Source organism: Amblyomma mixtum, chromosome 3 (genome assembly GCF_055824585.1).
Source record: "Amblyomma mixtum isolate Tamu chromosome 3, ASM5582458v1, whole genome shotgun sequence".
NCBI lineage: Eukaryota > Metazoa > Arthropoda > Arachnida > Ixodida > Ixodidae > Amblyomma > Amblyomma mixtum.
This window is the reverse complement of record NC_143014.1, coordinates 41,668,236-41,686,832: the sequence shown is the minus strand read 5'-3', so window position 1 is coordinate 41,686,832 and position 18,597 is coordinate 41,668,236. Positions and strand designations below refer to the sequence as shown.

The 18,597-nt window shown below is 46.2% G+C and overlaps 1 protein-coding gene across 1 annotated transcript; it reads right to left on the bottom strand.

The window, feature by feature from the left end:
- Window positions 1-355: 355 nt before the first annotated feature.
- LOC149349879 (putative caffeoyl-CoA O-methyltransferase 1) lies at window positions 356-16,743 on the bottom strand. The gene is made up of 7 exons (XM_089578857.1): window positions 16,505-16,743; window positions 13,561-13,707; window positions 9,005-9,110; window positions 7,043-7,161; window positions 4,546-4,600; window positions 3,815-3,948; window positions 356-671 (listed from the first exon to the last, which is right to left on the bottom strand). The coding sequence occupies exons 2-7, from the start codon at window positions 13,675-13,677 to the stop codon at window positions 519-521; spliced, it is 684 nt and encodes a 227-aa protein (XP_089434983.1). The 5' UTR covers window positions 13,678-13,707; window positions 16,505-16,743; the 3' UTR covers window positions 356-518.
- Between the last annotated feature and the right edge of the window lie 1,854 nt (window positions 16,744-18,597).

The following is an 18,597-nucleotide window of genomic DNA, read 5'->3' as shown; positions in this document are numbered from 1 at the left end:
GCCGGCTCGGGTCTGTGCAGTGCTCTAGTATCTACACTCGGCGGCAGCGTTAGAGATCGGTTTGCGTGTCGAAGGCTCTCTCAACACAGATCAGAGGCAGACTAAACAACAACTATTATGTCCTCCGTCTGCCCGATTGCAAAAAGCCCTTTGACATGCACAGGTGTGGCCAGGGTCACCTGCGAATGTAACAGAGCAGTGACTATAACGAAGAAATTTCGGGGTCCCTTCGACCTCCTTATAACGAGGTTCAACTGTGGCATCGCCACCGCTGAAAGAAATAGAACTCACTACATGCAATTAAGATTATTCGCGCCAAAATCTGCCCGCCTCCATCGGTCAACAGAGCCACACATGGCCACCAGTGGCAGTTTTATTCAAGCCGTGGAAGACATGGCAATAGCCAGCCCGGCACAGCGCAGAAAGCGGATTATCAGCGCTGCAGCATCGTGGGATGTAAAAACAAGAAGCCCACGTTGAAGCCTGCGAAGGGCGTGTCGTGCCATTGACTGGGGCGGTCACAGCTTGAGAACAATGTTGACGCCGTCGCCGAATGGCAGCATGCTCAGCTGCACGCGCTCGTCTTTCTTCAGCTTGGCGTTGAGCGCGCGCATCAACAGAGCTTCCGAGTCGGTCGTCTGGTCGTCGAACACTCGGCCTCCCCGCAGGGTCTGCACGTGATAGGACACGCTGCGGTCACGATGGGCTCCGCGCTGAACGGGCAGTCGGAAAACCACGTGGTGTTTTCCGATTGCTCGTTCCTTTGCAGTCGTAATGCCTGTATAGGCTGAATGACTAAGAAGGGGCAGGAGACGAAGCATGTGTTTACAGAAGTACGAGAAGGCTGCAGTGGGATGCAACATACTCTTCGTGTGTTTTTCAGCGAGAGTGAAACTACAAACACGCTAGCTAAAGCTGTCTGTACAGTGTTTACAGAAAGCAGTACTTGATCTCACCACTTCTCTCAAGCAAAACCATTACAGAGAAGTTATGCCAGCAAAAGATGCTGCCGGTCTTATCAGACAAAGACAAAAACTTGAGGGGACAGTCAAGCTCCGACTTAGGGACATGGCCTTAACTGGTCCACTCAGCGGCATGGGGTCCTCTGTGCGCATCACTTCGCAGACACGGACACTGTTCTTTCTTCCACCGTCACATTGGAGATCCCTCACGCGCAAGCATTTCTTATCTGTCGCCTATATGCCCATATGTGCGGAATTGGTCATTCTCTACTCTACATTAATAGATCACGGGGAGTCCTTGTACCACTCCTGGTGCAGTGCCACTGCCCCGGCAAGTGGCTGCTTCAAATACAGCTATAGGTGGGGCTTGTGAGACCCAAGCTCCTCTTCCCGAGCAGCTTCTCGTGGCTTATCATCAATTTCAATGCCACCTGCCACGGTGGGCAGTCGCTCACAATCCAATGGGCAGGTTGTCACTTGCCACGGTGGGCAAGCTTTGATGACTTCATAAGGTCACGTGACCTAGGTGGCAGGTGGCTCATCTGCTTTTTCACTCATAACGCCGACAACGTAGAAAAATTAAATTTTCGACGGCGGCGGCGCCAACAACGTCAGTAATAGAAATACTGAACAATGCTAAACTGTTGACTGGCACCATGCTTTTATTAATTTTTTTCCAGTCACTCTCATCAGAGACATTCTTTGTTAGTGGAGATTGCGCAGCATTGTTGCATTCTTTAAAAGTGGTTACAGGAACTCTGGATATCAGGACCACTGGCTTATTTCAATTACTATATAGCGTGTCTTCGAAATCATGGAGCCTGCATGCTCTTTCGAAAATCATTAACAACGTTGAAAGAAATAAAACTGTAAATTAATCCTTCTCAACATAGGCCCCGGAAAGAGCTATGACCTAATGTGCGAAACACAACTTGTATCGCATGTTCGTAGCATCATGCCATGTACTTCTCGTCCTGCAGTGTAATGCCGCTCCGCGGCCCATGATTTATGCGGTCAGGCATGACTGACACCCACGTCATTTGTATTCGTTCGTATATTAACGGGGTCCCATTCCCGATCAAAGCCGTCGTCCATCCATCCGTGTCATTATTAAGTAGGTGGCCCACTTGCTCAACAGGTTGTAGGCAACCTGCCTAGCATGGCAGGTAGCAATAACATTATTTAAAATACATTAAGTCGAATTTCCGCCTGCCCACCGGGTCACTTTGCACCACCTCAATTATCGAAAGGAAGACAGCATTCTGAGGAACTCTGCAAAAATGAGCCTTACGGGAGCTCGGAAAGACTAGCCTGCGTCTCACATGCCCCACCGGTGGCTGTGTTTGAGAAAGCCACTGCGCCAGTAATGGCATTGAGGACCCCCCCCCCCCCCCCCCCGAGCTATGAATCTATAAAGAGAAGGAGAACTTGCTCTGGAGGGTTCTCTAATGCTGTCGAATTGTATTGTTGCGGGTAAATTAAGCGTAAGCCAAGTTTTTCTTAGAAGATACAGCAAAGATAGTCGAGCTTCACTTAGGCAACGTACGAATCTCATAGGACGCACACGGTGCGGTTTGTTTATGATGAACTATGACACGGGACACGTCTCCGAACAAAACCGCTGCCACAGCCTCCGTCACCGCTGAAGAAGGAGCCGAGCCGGCTTTGAAATGTTGGGTTTTCGAAATTATCAAATTTGTTTCGAGACGTGTCATAGTTTATTATCAGTTATCAAACCCAATCACTGCCTTGAAGTGCGTCAGTTCTTAATATCAGCCAAAAGTTATTCCATGTATTTGAGAAGGAAGTGCGCGTGAACCCAGAGAAGCGACGACACTGGCAACAGAACGCAACACAGCTGGTACGAGAGAGGATTACAGGGTCACGTGACTGTGAACAACAACTGCAGGAGTCCAAGTGATTGGCTTTACAAGCACCTCATGCCTGCAACAACGCGTCCACACCTGGCGGATAGTTCGCGCTATTGTAACCTTAATTGGTTGGCATTTCAGTGTTGAGCGCAGCATTTCTAGCGTGCACCACATCGGTAACGCGTTAAACATGAGTGTTTAAAGGCCTTACCATAGAATCACGCCAGCCTCCGACGCAATAGTACCGCAGTAGTGAACGAGCTGCTCGGCCACCCATTTACTTTTGTCGCTTCACTGCACTGGCTACCAACGGTGCAGTGAAGCTTACGACTAGGGACATAAACAAGCGATAAGCCTTTGTATACCTATTTTTCGCTTTTCTGGCTCAGCTGACAGATACGTTATTACTGATCGCAAATGCAACAAAAGAAAAACAAAGAGGTTTTGGGCGTAATTGGAAGCTGTTGTGTGTCTTCCTTCTTTTTACCCCCAATTTTCGCCCTTTCTTCTGAATCACTTCTGCAAGTAGTCTACGCGCACACATTTGGAGCTAAATGACCTCATTGAGGAGGTCGACAAAAGCAATAGAATAAAAAAGAAAACGTCATTATTTAATTACTGTTGTTATTTTGGATAACGTAACAGCCAAAGCATGTGGCTACGAGGCAATCTCGAGCATGTTGAGTTTAAGTAAAATAGGTTGGTTGGTTGGTTGGTTTATGGGGTTTAACGTACCAAAGCGACTAAGGCTATGAGAGACGCCGTAGTGATGGGCTCGTATTTTCCTCTCTCGTATTTCGTATTTTCCTCTCTCTGATGAATCGCCCCGAAAGGAAGGACAAAAGAAAATCCCTTGTGTGAGCGCTCTGTTTGTGTAAGTGTTCCCTCTTGCAGAAGCTGCTACGGGAAGGGGGGGATCCTGTGCCGTAGAAGTGCAAGACTTATTTTTCTCGCATGCGTAAAGTGTAGAAGTGCACTCACATTATCAAAGGCAATGATTCCATTCGGTTTAACAAGACGCAGGCAGCGTTCGTAGTAGTCGTCGTACCCTTCCTTGTCGGCATCGATGTAGGCGAAATCGTAGCTTTCAGTCTCTCCGTCCGCGATCAGAGCATCTAGGGAGACAAAAAGAAAGAAATGCAGAGCCTAGCCACGCGTAAACTCTTGGCTTCTCACGAAGCAACAAGCTAGCCCCGACTGGTATTCCTTTCCATCTTTCGCCTAGCGCCTCTCTGTGTAAAGACTAGTCAGAATTTCAATTTTTATATATTTTTTTGTTACCAACACATGCCACGTCGTTGTTGCCCATAGTCATATCCTCCCTTCGAGGGCTGTTTCTATTCGAAAGTCAACGTTTTTAGCAATGTGCGAACACAAGGTGAAGACATGTTACTTCGATGTTCTCCAAAATTTTGAAACTTGGAAACCTGTGCATCATCAACTGGGCCGCAAAAGAGCCTGCTGAAATGTCGCACTGGTGATATTATTCTGCGATGACGTGGAATTTAACCGGGCACTGACAATAAGGATGTGCTAAATCCTGATCTGGACGGCCAACATGGAATTAAAGGGGATACTATATATATATATTTCTGCTTAAAAAGAAGTTGGCTAGAATTGAATTAGATTTGCCCAAGGTGCCTTCGATTGTGCAGGTGAACTCGAGCACATTTCCAATTCCACAAAGATACGCTTACGCTCTCAAGTCTCACCTAGGGATTCGGTGGCCTTGCCGATGCGAATGTCGATCTTTTGTTCAACACCAGCCTAAGAGAGGAAGGAGAAGAAAAAAAAAAACACCGTATTTCATCTTTGATCTACCTTTTAAAGCGATCAGAGCAGGCCATGCGTACACGCAGCGCAGGCTGGGATTGCGTCGGTCAGAGCACGCACACATACTGCGCATAAGGGACTCTCTTGGTAGGCCTTGCATTTGCGCATTTCCTGCTCATGATCCAGGTTAAAGGAACAGTCCACATGCCTCTTCGCGCAGCCGCGTTCTTTCTTCACATTATTCAGTTATTTGTTCTTAAACAGGCACTTTTTCTTTGTGGCATTAGTGTATACCGAGTGTTCCACCTAAGATGTTCTGCAATTTTTAACGCGAGAGCGTTAAGGCTGTCGTTCTGCAGAAAATCCGGCGCGTCGTCGTCGGCGTTGTGAGCGAAAAATCCCCGGAGGGGCAACCTATGTGAGCAACCTGGGTCACGTGACCTTATTGCGTGTCACAACCTGTCCACCGGATTGTGAGCACACTGGCCACCATGGCAGGTGGAAGGTAAATTAATGACTGGTCGCGAGAAGCCCAGGCGGAAAAACCTTGGTCGCCGAAGCCCCACCGATAGTAACACCTGCCATCGCAGGGTCATCGCTTAACCGCTGCACATCTGCGCCAGGAGTGCTAAGAGGACTCCCAGGGATCTATGCATGTAAAGTCAAAAATGACCAATTCCGCATATGTGGGCGTTAACCCATCAACTCTATCGCGTCACTCACTTAGAAGATCGTTTTTTCGGCATACCATTGTCAGCGGTGTAACGCATCAGAATACAGCTGAGACGTACTAACTAGTAGGCTTGTTGACTAATACTGAATAGTTAACTTTTTACATATTGCTGTTAGATTCTTTATTTATTGAAAAGCGTGTAGCCCGCCTTAAGCAATACCCATAAAGGCGTTTAGAATTTCGAAAACTCAGTTACCCTCGTCGCTGTGGCCGAACAATTTTTGGCTATTTCGACGAGTTACGTGCACTGGAGAGGTGCTTTGCCTGCAAACTTTTTGAAAACGCATGTATTTTGGCTCGCTTTAGGAAAAATTTGTTGGGCCACAGCACCGAGGGTAACTGCGTTTTAGGAATTCTGGAAACTGATATGGATATTACGGTGGGCTACGCGCCACTCAATAAATAAGGAAGCTAACAGTAATATGTAAAAAGTTAACTATTCAATATTAGTTAATCCGCCTACTAGTTAGCACATCTTAGCTGCATTCTGGTGCGATAAGGAGTCTGACAATGCTATGCCGAAAAAAGCGCTCTTTTAACTCTAAAAGCCTATATCTTCTTTTTTTTTAACTTCAGAACATCGTAGGTGAAACACCCGGTATATTGTTATCTGCTGCGAGGTTCGCAGAAATTGTTCAAGAGCGTTTCGTGTTCGACCGGCACGTTCCTCTTTGCTTTGGCCAGCAAATCTGGATATTTGCTTGCTTATAATATTTCATAAGAATGGTTGGACTTATTTCTGTTTAGAAATTCACTGCTGACCTTGGCAGTCTGGGTCGCCTTGTGCAGATAATGCACAGATAGTAAGCAAAGCATTCATGGCTTATTATCTGTGCAGGGGGCGTTTTAACATAGCGGCATTATTGCGAAGCGCACTGTATTTCTTCTTTCACGAAGTTTCAGAATGAGCTTATTGCTCAATCGTACGCGCAAACAAGCAAGAAAGCAAACAAACAAACAACAAAAAAAAAAGACTGGAGGGGGCACTTAAGCTCCGCCTGAACGGTATGACACGATATCGTTAATTCGTTCATGTCAATGTATATGCGGAAATGCTCATTCTCTACGTTCATAGATCCCTGGGAAGTCCTCATGCCCCTCCTGGCGCAGTGGTGCAGCGGTTAAGCGATGCGCCACTGCCCTGCGATGGCAGGTGCTGCCGCCGATGGGGATTGTGAGAACCAGGTTGCCCTTCCCGAGAAACCCCTCGTGATCACTCACTGTTGCAACTTCCACCTGCCACAGTGAGCAATTTGTGATGACGTCACAAGGTCACGTGACTTAGGTGCGCCGCCTGCCCTTAGGTTGCCCCTCTGGAGTTTTTTGTAAAGACGAAGACGCCAGCTTATCTGCGAACGTCGTCCTTGACACTCGCGTTAATTTTGATTTTCAGCTGAATTTAGGCGAAAATGGGATTAAAGGTAATTCGTTGTTCCTGGCGAAACAAACATGAACCAATGGCTTGACCACAATTGCTGAGTATAGCCGTCATTACTCGGCTACACGCCTCGGTGATCGCCACCAGCAACCCACTCGGCCACCTATCAGTCACGGGGCGCAGTTACTCCAGCTTTGGGAACCACCTGGGCCCCGTTGTTCTCGCTGTTTTTGTCATATTGTTATTCATTATCCCCTCAGTAACCCATTAATGTACTAATAAGGCACCGGTCTGCAACAGATAGAGGCAGGCATGTCGAACGCACCTCCTTCCAGAAGGGCCTCCCATAGTCGGCGGTGTCTTGGTTAATGTCAAGGCCCAGCACGGTGCCATCGGGAGGAAGGGCCAGGGCTGCCGATAACGCGCTGCAGCCCGTGAACACGCCTGCGCGACCAACAGCAGGGGCGAATGTAAGTTTCCACCTTTGCGAAGCAAGCCACGTTGTCGGTTTCCACCGGATGGGTCCGGTCGCGGAATGGCAGTCACATTCAAAGCTAGAGACGTAACGTGGTAGAGCCACAGCGAGGACGTCATGGCGTGGATACTGGCGGGAAGGTGAGCAGAGTCTGTGGGTAGAAGGTCTTATTGCACTACGCATTTCTTGAGTTTTCTTCTTAAAAAAAAAAAAAAACTGGGAGCTAATACGGGTCTCCCTCAAAAATTTCTTCGCTGAGATCCTACATACAAATGGCAGTATAGAGTAGAAGTGGAAACTATTTGGTAGTTTCATACCATCCAGCAGATAAAGCATCCATATAAGAGCAGAAAAGACCATCAAAAAGGCTACCTGCCGGATAACCGTGCCCATCGAGCAGACCACCTGTGCACTGTTTATGTCTAGGACCCTTCGTTTCCGGGATTTTTTTTTTCGGAATTCAGGGAAAGTGGACGCTATTTTAGGAGTTCAAAGTCGGGTAATAATCCAGTTATTCAACAAAAAGTTTTAAAATTTTGGGTTATCTGGGTAACTTCCTGGGGCAAATATTCTGTGACTATTAGCGCACGTCGCTGTTCGGGACATAAAATTGTTTATTTTCTCTTATTATGTTTATAAAACGTCTATAAATAACAACTTTCATCGAGAAAGCGCCTTCCACTTCTAATGTTCCTACTTTATTTTCTGTGTTTGATCGCAGTTATTTCGTCGCGCACATTACCATCCTCGTGTGCAGTACCTCCGCGTTCCTGCTAGAAATGCCTGCCTTTGAACACTGCGGCCATTCGAAACGCCCGACAGCCTTGGAATAAGACGTTGTTCACGTCGGTAGCGCTTGATAGTTTGATGCCAATAGAACGTCCCATCAGTGTCCATGTTCTGGCTTCTCACTTCTCAGACGTATACCTTCGAATGTATCCCCAGATTAAAATCACAACATGGATAACAAGCATTAAAATAGGTTTAAAATCAGCAGCGAACTGAAAACGACACGTAGAAAAAGTACAAGACATCCGCTAATTTTCAGTGCGATGCTTTCAATGACAAAGATGCATTTTCGGATGCAATCCAGGTTTAACCCGATTTTTCAAGATTTTCATTCGCACCGTCATCAGTCAGCGCACGGTCGCCTGCACGTTCGCGAGAGAGTAGAAGAGAAAACAATTATTGAAACGACCCATGTCCCGCCCTGCATACTCCCTGCATAGCCACGTCATCATCATTAGGATGAAAGCCTAACGGTCCTCTAGTTCGGTCCCAGGTTTAGCTTCAGCGAGCTGCACGCTGCTGTGAGACCAACACGCGGAGCACAGGTGCGAGCTATATGGAAGGAAACGCTTAGTTTTCCATCCCAATGCCGAGTTGGTTTTTCCTTCCCAGCTGCATTTGATAGCTGTAGCGCACAGCGCAACGAGAACAAGCACAACAGAGGTATAGCAAAGCATCTTTTGCCCTTGTCCCCGTTGCACTGTACGTTGCAGTCGCGGCGAACCAACCATCCCGCACTTCAGTCCTCTTGAATTTGAAAAGGCACAGAAGAAATCGTGCATCCTGAATAAAACTGCACTGCAAACTAAATACAAAAGCTTCACATGCTCATCCGCTGATGCAGCACCTGAAAATGCAAATCTTTCCTTCATGCTGGTTGCATCACTTCCGCTGGCGGTAGCGAAAAACTCACTCGCATGCGCCGTCAGACGGGCGTCAAGGCCCCGGCAAGCGAGATTTCATCGCGAGTCGCGACACTGTCGACCCAGCGGCGACGATGACGGTGCAGTCACGTGTGCTTACCCACTTCCAGGTACTTTTTAGCCCGCATGGCCTTCAACATGATTTGGTAGAGCTGCAGCTGTGGGGGCTTGGTGTACATGCGACCGTAGGGCAGCTTGGTCGTCTCCTTCTCGGTCCACGAAGCAGCAGCGCGCGTGCCAGCACAGGGGACGGGGACGGGTGAGGGCATGGGAAGCAAAAAGAAAAAAAAAATATATATATATATATATATATATATATATATATATATATATATATATATATATATATAAAGCACTGTTGATTTCACATAAACGTATTATAGCAAAATATTAAAGGATTGTAGAAGTGTAGAGTTTGGCCAGTTGGTGCCGCATTATTAAAAAGTTTAGGGCAGATACACAGGACGGACAGAGAAGCACACACCACGAGCGCTAACTTTTAGCTATACATTTATTTCATCTTCCACCCAGGCAAACAACCTCATATGCACTCCTCGCCCATTTACCCCCCGTCAGAGACGAGTTTGTAAAATAACATGTGCGGTTTATCAAAAGATTACAGCACATGCGGATTGACAGGAACTTGTTCAAAGAAGTAGCATGAGCACATAGAGCGATAAAGCAAAGGACACACGAGAGCGCGAAGCGCCAGAGGATTATAGCTGAAAGGGAAAAAGCGCCTAATTCATCCCAAGTGCCTAATAGTCTGGGGGTTAGCGAACAGTACTTTTCAAAACTAAATCGAGTACTAATAGTGCAACTAAAAACCGTATCTAATACGAATAGAATATTTTTACGAACATTCGCTGCTGGTGCGAATATTCTTACGAAACAAATAATTTTGCGAAAGAGCCAAGTGCTAGCGACGGCACTGCGGTACGATGCTATAACTTTGCAATACTGATCTCCATATGACAGTATGCAGCGCTATGTCAGTATGACGGCCATATCATACATATAGGAAAATTGCCGTTTGCTCCTAATCACGACGCGAATCATGAGCGCAACACCACCACTGTACGTATATGAAAGGTCGCGCGCGAGAGCTTCATATATGAACCATGGACTACGTTATCAGGCATCAAGGCATGATTTGCTAAAGCTCAAGTGGTTTGCTAAATCTTAGAGGTCATGCATTAGGATTATGCATGCCGCCCCACGAATGGAGCGGGTCGTGGAGCTGAACCCTCCATCCCGCGCACAGCGATCGTGGCATTCGCGAACTATTCACAAACATGAAAGCATATTCGTTTCGTTTTGATTAATTTTAAGCGCGCATTATTTTATTCGTTTAGCGAATAAAATAGGGGGATGTTCGATTCGCTATTCGAAAATTACTAATATTCGCACACCCATGCTAAATGCGCTGAACGTTCAAAGTCACAACAGTACGGTCCATTGTTAAAGGGAACATGCGATCGCGTGGCCTCCGCCGGCTTCACGAAGCCCTGCTGCCTAGATGCGGCGAGAATATGTGGCATGAGGCGCATGCGTGGAAAGACCAGCCGCTGTGTTTACTGCGTATGCGTCTTGTGTCGACTATTCCTGCAAGTTCTCGGCTGCAGCGCGCGGCGAAGCGCGGAGGCCACGCGATCGCATGTTCCCTTTAACAGTGGACCGTACTGTACACAGAACAATTTTCTCCCTCTTGCGACCGTATACAGTCTCCTGGCTATGGCAGCATATACGCCTCGTGACAACAGTACAAGGGCGGCTTCCTGGTATACGTTTATCAGTGGGTAGAGCGTCACTGGAATGTTATGAGTCAGCTCCATTTTTCATATGCATAGTTTTGTTCGAGCTCCTTGTGCGCTGTGAGTACAGGTGTGTTTCCAGCGAGTGGATATTATTATTTTCCCTTCCGCCAAAGGCTATTGCGCCATCGCGCGCCTGCTGTTTGCGCACACCGACATCGATCGAAACGCGTCACCCCGTATCACGCGTGTCACGGGACTGCTCCTGGTAAGGCGGGGACGAGAAAGTCACGTGACACCTGCGGCGCGGAGTGACGTTCACTGGTGGGCGTAGCTTTGCACGCAACACGGGCCAAGAAATGACCAAAACTTGTTGAGGAACAGCACCGAGTGTAATCACATTTTCGAAATTCGAAAAACTGATAAGCCTATTACTTATTGTCTGCAGCATGACCTCCAATTGCAACCAGGTGCCTATCTGTAGAAGTTAAAAAGTTAAGTATCGGAATTTACTCAACTGGCTTACTGGATAACATGATTCACCTCTGTTCTGACGTCCGCTAACACCGGTATTATAATGCCGCAAAAAGCATATCTTTACTTCAAAAAACATATTTGTAAAAATTAGTGGCGTTCTTCCTTGAAACACGTGGTACACAGGCTGTTTCACTGAAGAATTAATAATTTTTTACGTATGCTTTTTCAATTGAAAGAGCGTATTCTTCGGTATTGTCTTGTGATCCGTAGTGAACGTCAGAAAGCAGGTAAGATTTGTTAACTGTCAACTTAGGAGCCTCATTTATTTAGAGAGTTGTAGTACAACATTTTTAAACAGCCATATCAATATCTTTAGAATTTCGAAAATGTAAATCTCGTCGCAGCTGTAGCCCTTACAAAAAAATTTTTGAAAGTCTATAGACTGTCCATAGACTTCTGCCTATAAAGTGTGCAGACCCTCTATAAACAAATCCTAGAGAACAGTCTATAGGCAATGCCAATGCTATAGACAGTCTATAGATTTATAGATCTATAGATTTATGGCCATACACTTTTACTAGATTTTTGTCTATAGACCATGAATAGACAAAACGAAACATCTATAGAAAGCAATAGAGTCGATAAGAAGTCTATAGAGCGTCTATAGAGCATTTTGCAGCACATGTTTCGGCCCAGCACACGCGCGAAAGCGAAACCGCATTGATGTGGAGCGCACACAGCCGTGTCTGCAAGCGCTCGTCACTCAGCAGCGTGTGTCCCAGCGCTCTCCCTTTCGCTGGAACAGCCTCTGCGCGTGCGCAGAAAGTTTAAATAATTAACAGGTGGCGGCGGTCTTCATGTGATTCATGCGCTTGGCGCCATAAATCATACGCACAGATCCCTATGGGGGTACAGTAGAGAATAAAAAAGACTAGCACAAGCGAAGTAATCTGCATGCTATCACGGTGTTCTGGTTTACGAAAACGGCAATAATGAGAGTAGCAGGCCTTCTCCAATCATCAGCTTTGCAGATGTTTCAGCAGAAAGACATCACCTGCAAAGAATTTCCTTTTTTTTTCCCCGCTCAGCCAGTTACCGGTCACTTGTGCTAATCTCTTTTACTCGCGACTGTACAATAGGTGTGGAGCACTGAGTACTACTTGGAAAGGAATAATAGCGCCAGGTCTTACTTTCGGGAATCAAGTTTTGCGCCGTAGGGCAGGAGTTCAATCGGGTCTAGAAGTAAACCAGATAGCTGTTGGCAGGTTAGCATTAGGCGCTCAAGGCAAAACCACAAATGAGGCAGTACAGGGCGATGCATTGGCTGGTGATAGTTTCAAGCGTGGGAAGCACAGAGGAAAACATTGTGTGAAGATAACGCCTGTACGAATACAAAGCAGATGTGCAGCTAAGGTATTTTGTACAGAAAGAGCGTTGATTCACAGTGTCGGAGAATAACTAGGAAACTAACCAGTAAGCATGCACTAAAACACAACCGGGAAATTAAGAGACGGATCAAAGAGGCAGAAGTTCAGAACTGTAATAATTCAACGGAAATAAAAGCAGACTCTGGGCTTGAACAGAAAGTAAAAAAGTCAGATAAGGAAGGAATCGTTCTGCAAAAATTCAAGAGGCAGCGCCCTGATGTTTGAAACGAGTTCAAGACGTGTCTTAGAATGCAAAGCTACAAAAGAAATTTAACCAAGATGATGACACATGCGCAGTGTGCAATAAATCTGAAGAAAGAATTGAATATACTTTGCTACAATGTGACAGTATTCATCCAGATGTCGACGCAAGCAAGCAGCCAATATCCCCGAGGTTTAGAGATATCGAAGGTTATGTGAATGCGTCTGCGGTAGAAGCTAGTGGTGGTACGACTATTGTCTTAAAAACAGAGAAGCGATCTAAAGATACAAATTCAGAGTTGAAAATTAGTATTGGCCAGAAGTCAATAGAATATGTATTTAAAAAAGGAGAATCTTAAGATAATACCTTTAAGTCTGACAGATTCGTTGGAGAAATATTAAAACGAAAACTACCGAGCATGGCGGCCCCGCCACCACTCCGTTTCAAAGATGACGTTTCTAACGTCCATTCATTCATCCATTGGTGAATAACTTTCGGTGAGCTTGCAAGTAAGTAAGAAATGAAAAACTGGGAAGAGTTTTGTCTGAGACGTCGTGCATGATGCACTGACATTTTGTTCTCCGATATGTCAGGATGAATGAGTAAGGCTCACTGTCAGCTATCATCTTAGTCCGCAAACCATAGCCTATAGTCGTTCCACATCTGTTCACGTGGTAAGCGCGCGTTTTGATGCGCTTTCACTGCGGTTTCGTGCTTTTAAACCTCAATGCATAGCCATTTCTTGGTCGCCGGATTCAGTGAGGCATGGAACTGTGACGCAGGTGTCATTACTTACGTCAATGAGTTTCTGCAGAGCGGGATGCAGGACACAGTGCTCGCGGGCGTAGGCGTCCGCCTCCGGTGTTGTGATCTTGCCCTTTTCCCTCCCAGGACGAGACGATGCGTTGTCCATCGTGCTGTCGCTTGGTGCTCCTTACCGCGCCTGAAGGCATGCATGAAAACCGGAGCGCACAGCAGGTGGTAACAGTACAGAGACAAGAGATGCGACAAACACGGCGCTGGGTGCATGACAAAGAAAAGAACGCGGGCTGTTTGTCGTAATGACCGAGGTAGCACTAAACGTGAGAAAAATGCTATAAAATTGTGGTGTAAGTTGCAGTAACGTTACGAGTTACGTTGGACCGTTGCATTATTGTTAAAAATAATAAATCACGTCATCTTATGTTATGTTGTGTTGTGTTATGTTATGCTGTGTTATGTTGCGTTGTGTTATGTTTTTAACATTGATTTCACATTCAAACCAAAGATTATGTTAGCGCTGTATACTGAGTGTTATTATAATTTTTTTCAGAGGCCCAAACAAGTTTTATTGTCGTAACAGAGCCCGCAGACTGTACTGATGAAGCGCGATTGCGGTGAGAAAGGGTGTCCCATGTAACAAACTCCTAGCTGTAAGTCACATAGGCAAAAAAAAAAACACCCAGATTTGGTATACAATTGCTGATTTGATTTGATTTGATTTGATTTATGGGGTTTAACGTCCCAAAGCGACTAAGGCTATGAGAGACGCCGTAGTGGAGGGCTCCGGAAATTTCGACCACCTGGGGTTCTTTAACGTGCACTGACATCGCACAGTACACGGGCCTCTAGAATTTCTCCTCCAAAGAAATTCTAGCCGCCGCGGCCGGGATCGAACCCGCGTCTTTTGGGCCAGCAGGTATACAATTGCATTAACACGGCAAGTAGTGTAACAGGATCGAACGTAGATGCACCTGCATTCGATCTTGTTACGCAACCCCGCAAGACAGGAGCGAGAGCGTACAACTCGAATCTTGCCATAATCAAGAAGGAAGCAACTTGTATCTGAAGTTCTCAGGGCCCGCTCAAAAATCATAGCACAGACCAACCGGAGTGCAAGAGCGTGTCATGCAGTACAGTGGCATTACGTGAGAACAATTATCGACGGTCGTGGCATTCAACTTCAAAATGATTTTCTCGTCTGAAACAAAAAAAACTCCTATAAAAATCCCTGAGCTCAATTACAATCATATTAACTGTGTAATGAGCCACATTTTGTATTTTTTTTTACTTGAACCACCTTAGTGTGGAATTTAAAATCGCACTTTCATCAACTTTGCAACTTTCTTATTTATTTATTCTGTTCTGTTCGAGTTCAGCTATTTTTACCAAATAATGCATGTCCCAGACAGTCGATGAAACCTTTTCTATTGTTCACGAATGTCGCGTACGTTTTCTGCGAAAACTGTAAAAATTGGGCTTTTTTTGCTAAAATAAAAAAAAAACTAAAAATATATAGCACATTTTCTGCTGGCATTTCATTCTTGGCTTATACTAAAGTGCAATGCCTCTGCATTGTTCTGGAAAAGTTTAGAGCGCGGAGAAAGAAAAAAAAATTGTCAATTTTTAATGAGACCTTGTTTGGCAGTAGTCTGGAAAATTCTAAGAGGTGTCACACGGCCCGAAATTTTTTTTTCCAAAAAATAATGGGGAAAATTACTTTCAACGGTGCGATAAAGAGCCATAATATTTCCGGAAGAAATTGGAGAGGGTCGAGCGCAAAGTGTAGTGCACATGGCGTGGAATGACCCAAAAAACAGTTGCTCGGAGCTGTCGATAAATTACGCATGAAGCGAAAGGGGTGGAGAAGCAAGGGAATGCCCCAGTTATCTTCTGCAGTTCCGAACACGAAACACTGGCTGGTAAGGTTCAGTAGACTAACCCAATTCAATGGCCAAATTATGAAGGAATCAAACAAAAAAATTAGTACCCGTATATTACGTCACCTCTAAGCGTATACATCTGGGCTAGTTTGTGGTTCCGTCCGTCGTGTCTCTCTGCTTCTTGCGCGTCTATATTCGCTAAGTATTCTCTGTCAGCTTTTCCCTGCCCGCGTGTTTTATGCGCGCTGTAAAGATGAGGCTTGGTGTTATGCTACCTACTGTACCCACACGGAAAAGACAATGTCAGAATTTTGTTATCGCCGCTAAATTTTGAGAAATTGGTGAGTCGCCTATCAGCGACAATTGGTATTTGGCCCATTTTGTGCAGCTAGTCCTAGCTGTGTGAAATACCAAATTTGAAGGCCTGGAACCAACTCGAAGGTTGTTTTTTTTTTATCTAACAATTGTTTTCCCATGCTCCCCGCAACATCTTCCAGAAAATGAGAGGCGAGGAACTGAACGCTGGCTGGAAACCGCACATTCTCACTTCCACACATTCTTACATTCTCACTCACTTCCACACAGCTTGCTCACGGTGACTCCAAAAATTTTGATCGGAAAGCGTTGGCTACTGAGAACATGCCGACATCAAACTGCCTGCAAGCTCCACGTTGTGATAGCGCACGGCGTGCAAATGGTATGTCGGGAATTCGAGCCACTGAGAAATAAAAGGTTAGAGTAAGATGCTGGGCTAGCATTTTCTTTTTTTTTTCATTTTCTTGTGTGCAGCGGACGATGGACATGTTGTGCTCCTTCCTCGTACTTGTCTATCGTCGACAGCGCTGCACGCCTCGAAAATGACGGCAACAGATTCTTGCCCATTCGATTCTATCGCAGTTTCACCATTCCGTTAGCAGATTGCTCAGCCCGGCGATAACGGGGCCGTAGCGGCGCCTGAGCCAGCGACGATGAACGAAATGGAATACTGGACGATGGACGGAATGGAATACTGATAGAGAATTGTTATATCTTCCCGTCGTGTAGAGCATATGGCTGGCGAGCGTATACAGGCGCAGCGAGCGTGCCTTCATGACTCACCTCCGGCCACAACGCGTTCCACTTCGTAAAATCAGGGGTAAGAAATTCACGTGGAGCTCGTGAAAGCAGTCTGGCGTCGCCCTATCCAAGAAGACCCCCTGCGAAAGGGACACGAGCAACCTACCGGCGCGCTCGGGAGCACTCGACAAAGCCGGCAGATACGCCAGATACGGTGCAACAGTCAACGATAGCCGCGCCGGAGAAGCGTGATGCGCCCACGCCCCTTTGGCGAAAGCCGCGCGCTGACGCAAATAGGCGGCGCTCCACCGTTCGCGGGGATTACGCAGGGACTCGCAAGTACGGCTGAACGCGGAAGGAGAGGCGAACGACGCCGCAGCTGCGCACGCAGTGGCCGCACGCCACATCCGTCACGTACTACGTTATCCCATGGTCACAGGTCCTTTCTGTGCTCTCCCTCTCTCACCCGCCTTCCTCAATTGACGGTGTCAAGCGGAAGCCTAGCTCTCGTTTGCGCTCGAATCGCACATTCTGCTGTTTTGCTTGTATTCAATCAGCGTAACTTTTTTCGACGGCAGATATCAAGTTGTGCTTAGCGTCTCACCGCGGCGTGTCAGGTACCACGCACCCGCGGTGTCAGCGGAAGAGACTCTGCAGGGGCATTCCATGGTGGCGACGGTGGCAGTGTTTATACATTCAAAAATTATACATCCCATTGTGCGAAAGGATACAGCATCTAGAGGCAGCGGTGTTGCTTTGCTCCTGAAACAAGGCATAAGCTACTCAGTAATGTCAGATGTCCCAGGTGTGGAAGCGGTCTGGTGTAAGATCCAGGCAGGACGGAGCCATGTCTGTGTCGGTGCCGTGTACAGACCCCCCCCCCCCCCCCCCCCCCCCCCCCCCCCCCCCCCCCAGGCTGAGGTATCTTATCTTGAACAGCTTCTAGACTATATGCGCACGCTTATGGTGGGAAGTGCCATAATAATGGCAGGAGACTTTAACTTGCTGGACGTGAACTGGACCTCTTTGAGCCCATCGAACGTTACGAACATCTTGCTCAGTTTTCTGTTTATCTTCAACCTGACCCAAATAGTTTGCAAGCCTACTCGTGTGCAGGGCACTTCAAGTTCCATATTAGATCTTATTTTCGTCAGTGACTACTTCTTAAAAGGAAGGATTAATGTCGATATACTTGAAGGCTTATCTGACCATGATATGGTCCTGTGCACGCTTTCAATTACAAATCAAATTCGCCAACCCAGCACTAGGAAGCGCGTGTACGCATTTAACAAAGCAGATAATGATGCCATTATGACTTACCTTGCCCACGAGTACTACGATTTCTATGAACTCTTTACAGAGGGCTCTGCTAGGATAGATGAAATCTGGTTGCAGTTCAAAGCCCATATAATGCACTGTTTAAGGCAATTTGTACCGCAGGTAAAAAAGACTATAAATAAACACAATCCTTGGATTACACGTGAAGTGATCCATTTAAAACGCAGAATTAAAAGGTTAAGGCAATCTAATAAATTACGCCCAGTTCCAGACTACCACAACAAAGTGAATTCATTAAACAGACAAATAAAGGAACAAACAGCAGCAGCCAAACAACGCTTTTGCAGTACAACGCTGAGCAATTTTATCAAAGATTCGCCTCAGAAATTCTGGCGTTATATTAGCCACAAAGATAACCCCCGAGAACCGCTGTCACCGACGGAAGGAAGGAAGCAAGCTGAAGCGTTCAATGTCTTCTTCCATTCCGTATTTACTCCTGATAATGGCACGATGCAAGATTACAGGCCAGAAACATTGCGGCAAAACGATGCATTAGGTGCACCAGTCATAACTGAAGCAGGAGTGTTCTCGCTGCTGTTAAATTTAGATGACAAAAAGTGCAGTGGCCCAGACGGTATCCCTAATTGCTTCCTTAAACGTTATGCGGAGCCTATAAGCAAATATTTATGTCTAATTTACAATAAATCCATCAGTGAGCAATGCCTCCCAGCGGATTGGAAAATTGCAAAAATAGTGCCTATCTTCAAGTCCGGAGATATTTCTTGCCAGTCAAATCATAGGCCCATTTCTCTGACGTGTACTTGCTGCAAAATTTTAGAACATATCATTTTAAAATT

Excerpts from the sequence above, each read along its gene's own strand:
- LOC149349879 (XM_089578857.1), bottom strand. The coding sequence starts at position 13,677 with ATGGACAACGCATCGTCTCGTCCTGGGAGGGAAAAGGGCAAGATCACA. Across the intron at positions 9,111-13,560 it reads CTCTGCAGAAACTCATTGAC|GAGACGACCAAGCTGCCCTA; the intron begins GTAAGTAATGAC and ends TGGACCGAGAAG. Across the intron at positions 3,949-4,545 it reads CAAGGCCACCGAATCCCTAG|ATGCTCTGATCGCGGACGGA; the intron begins GTGAGACTTGAG and ends TTGTCTCCCTAG.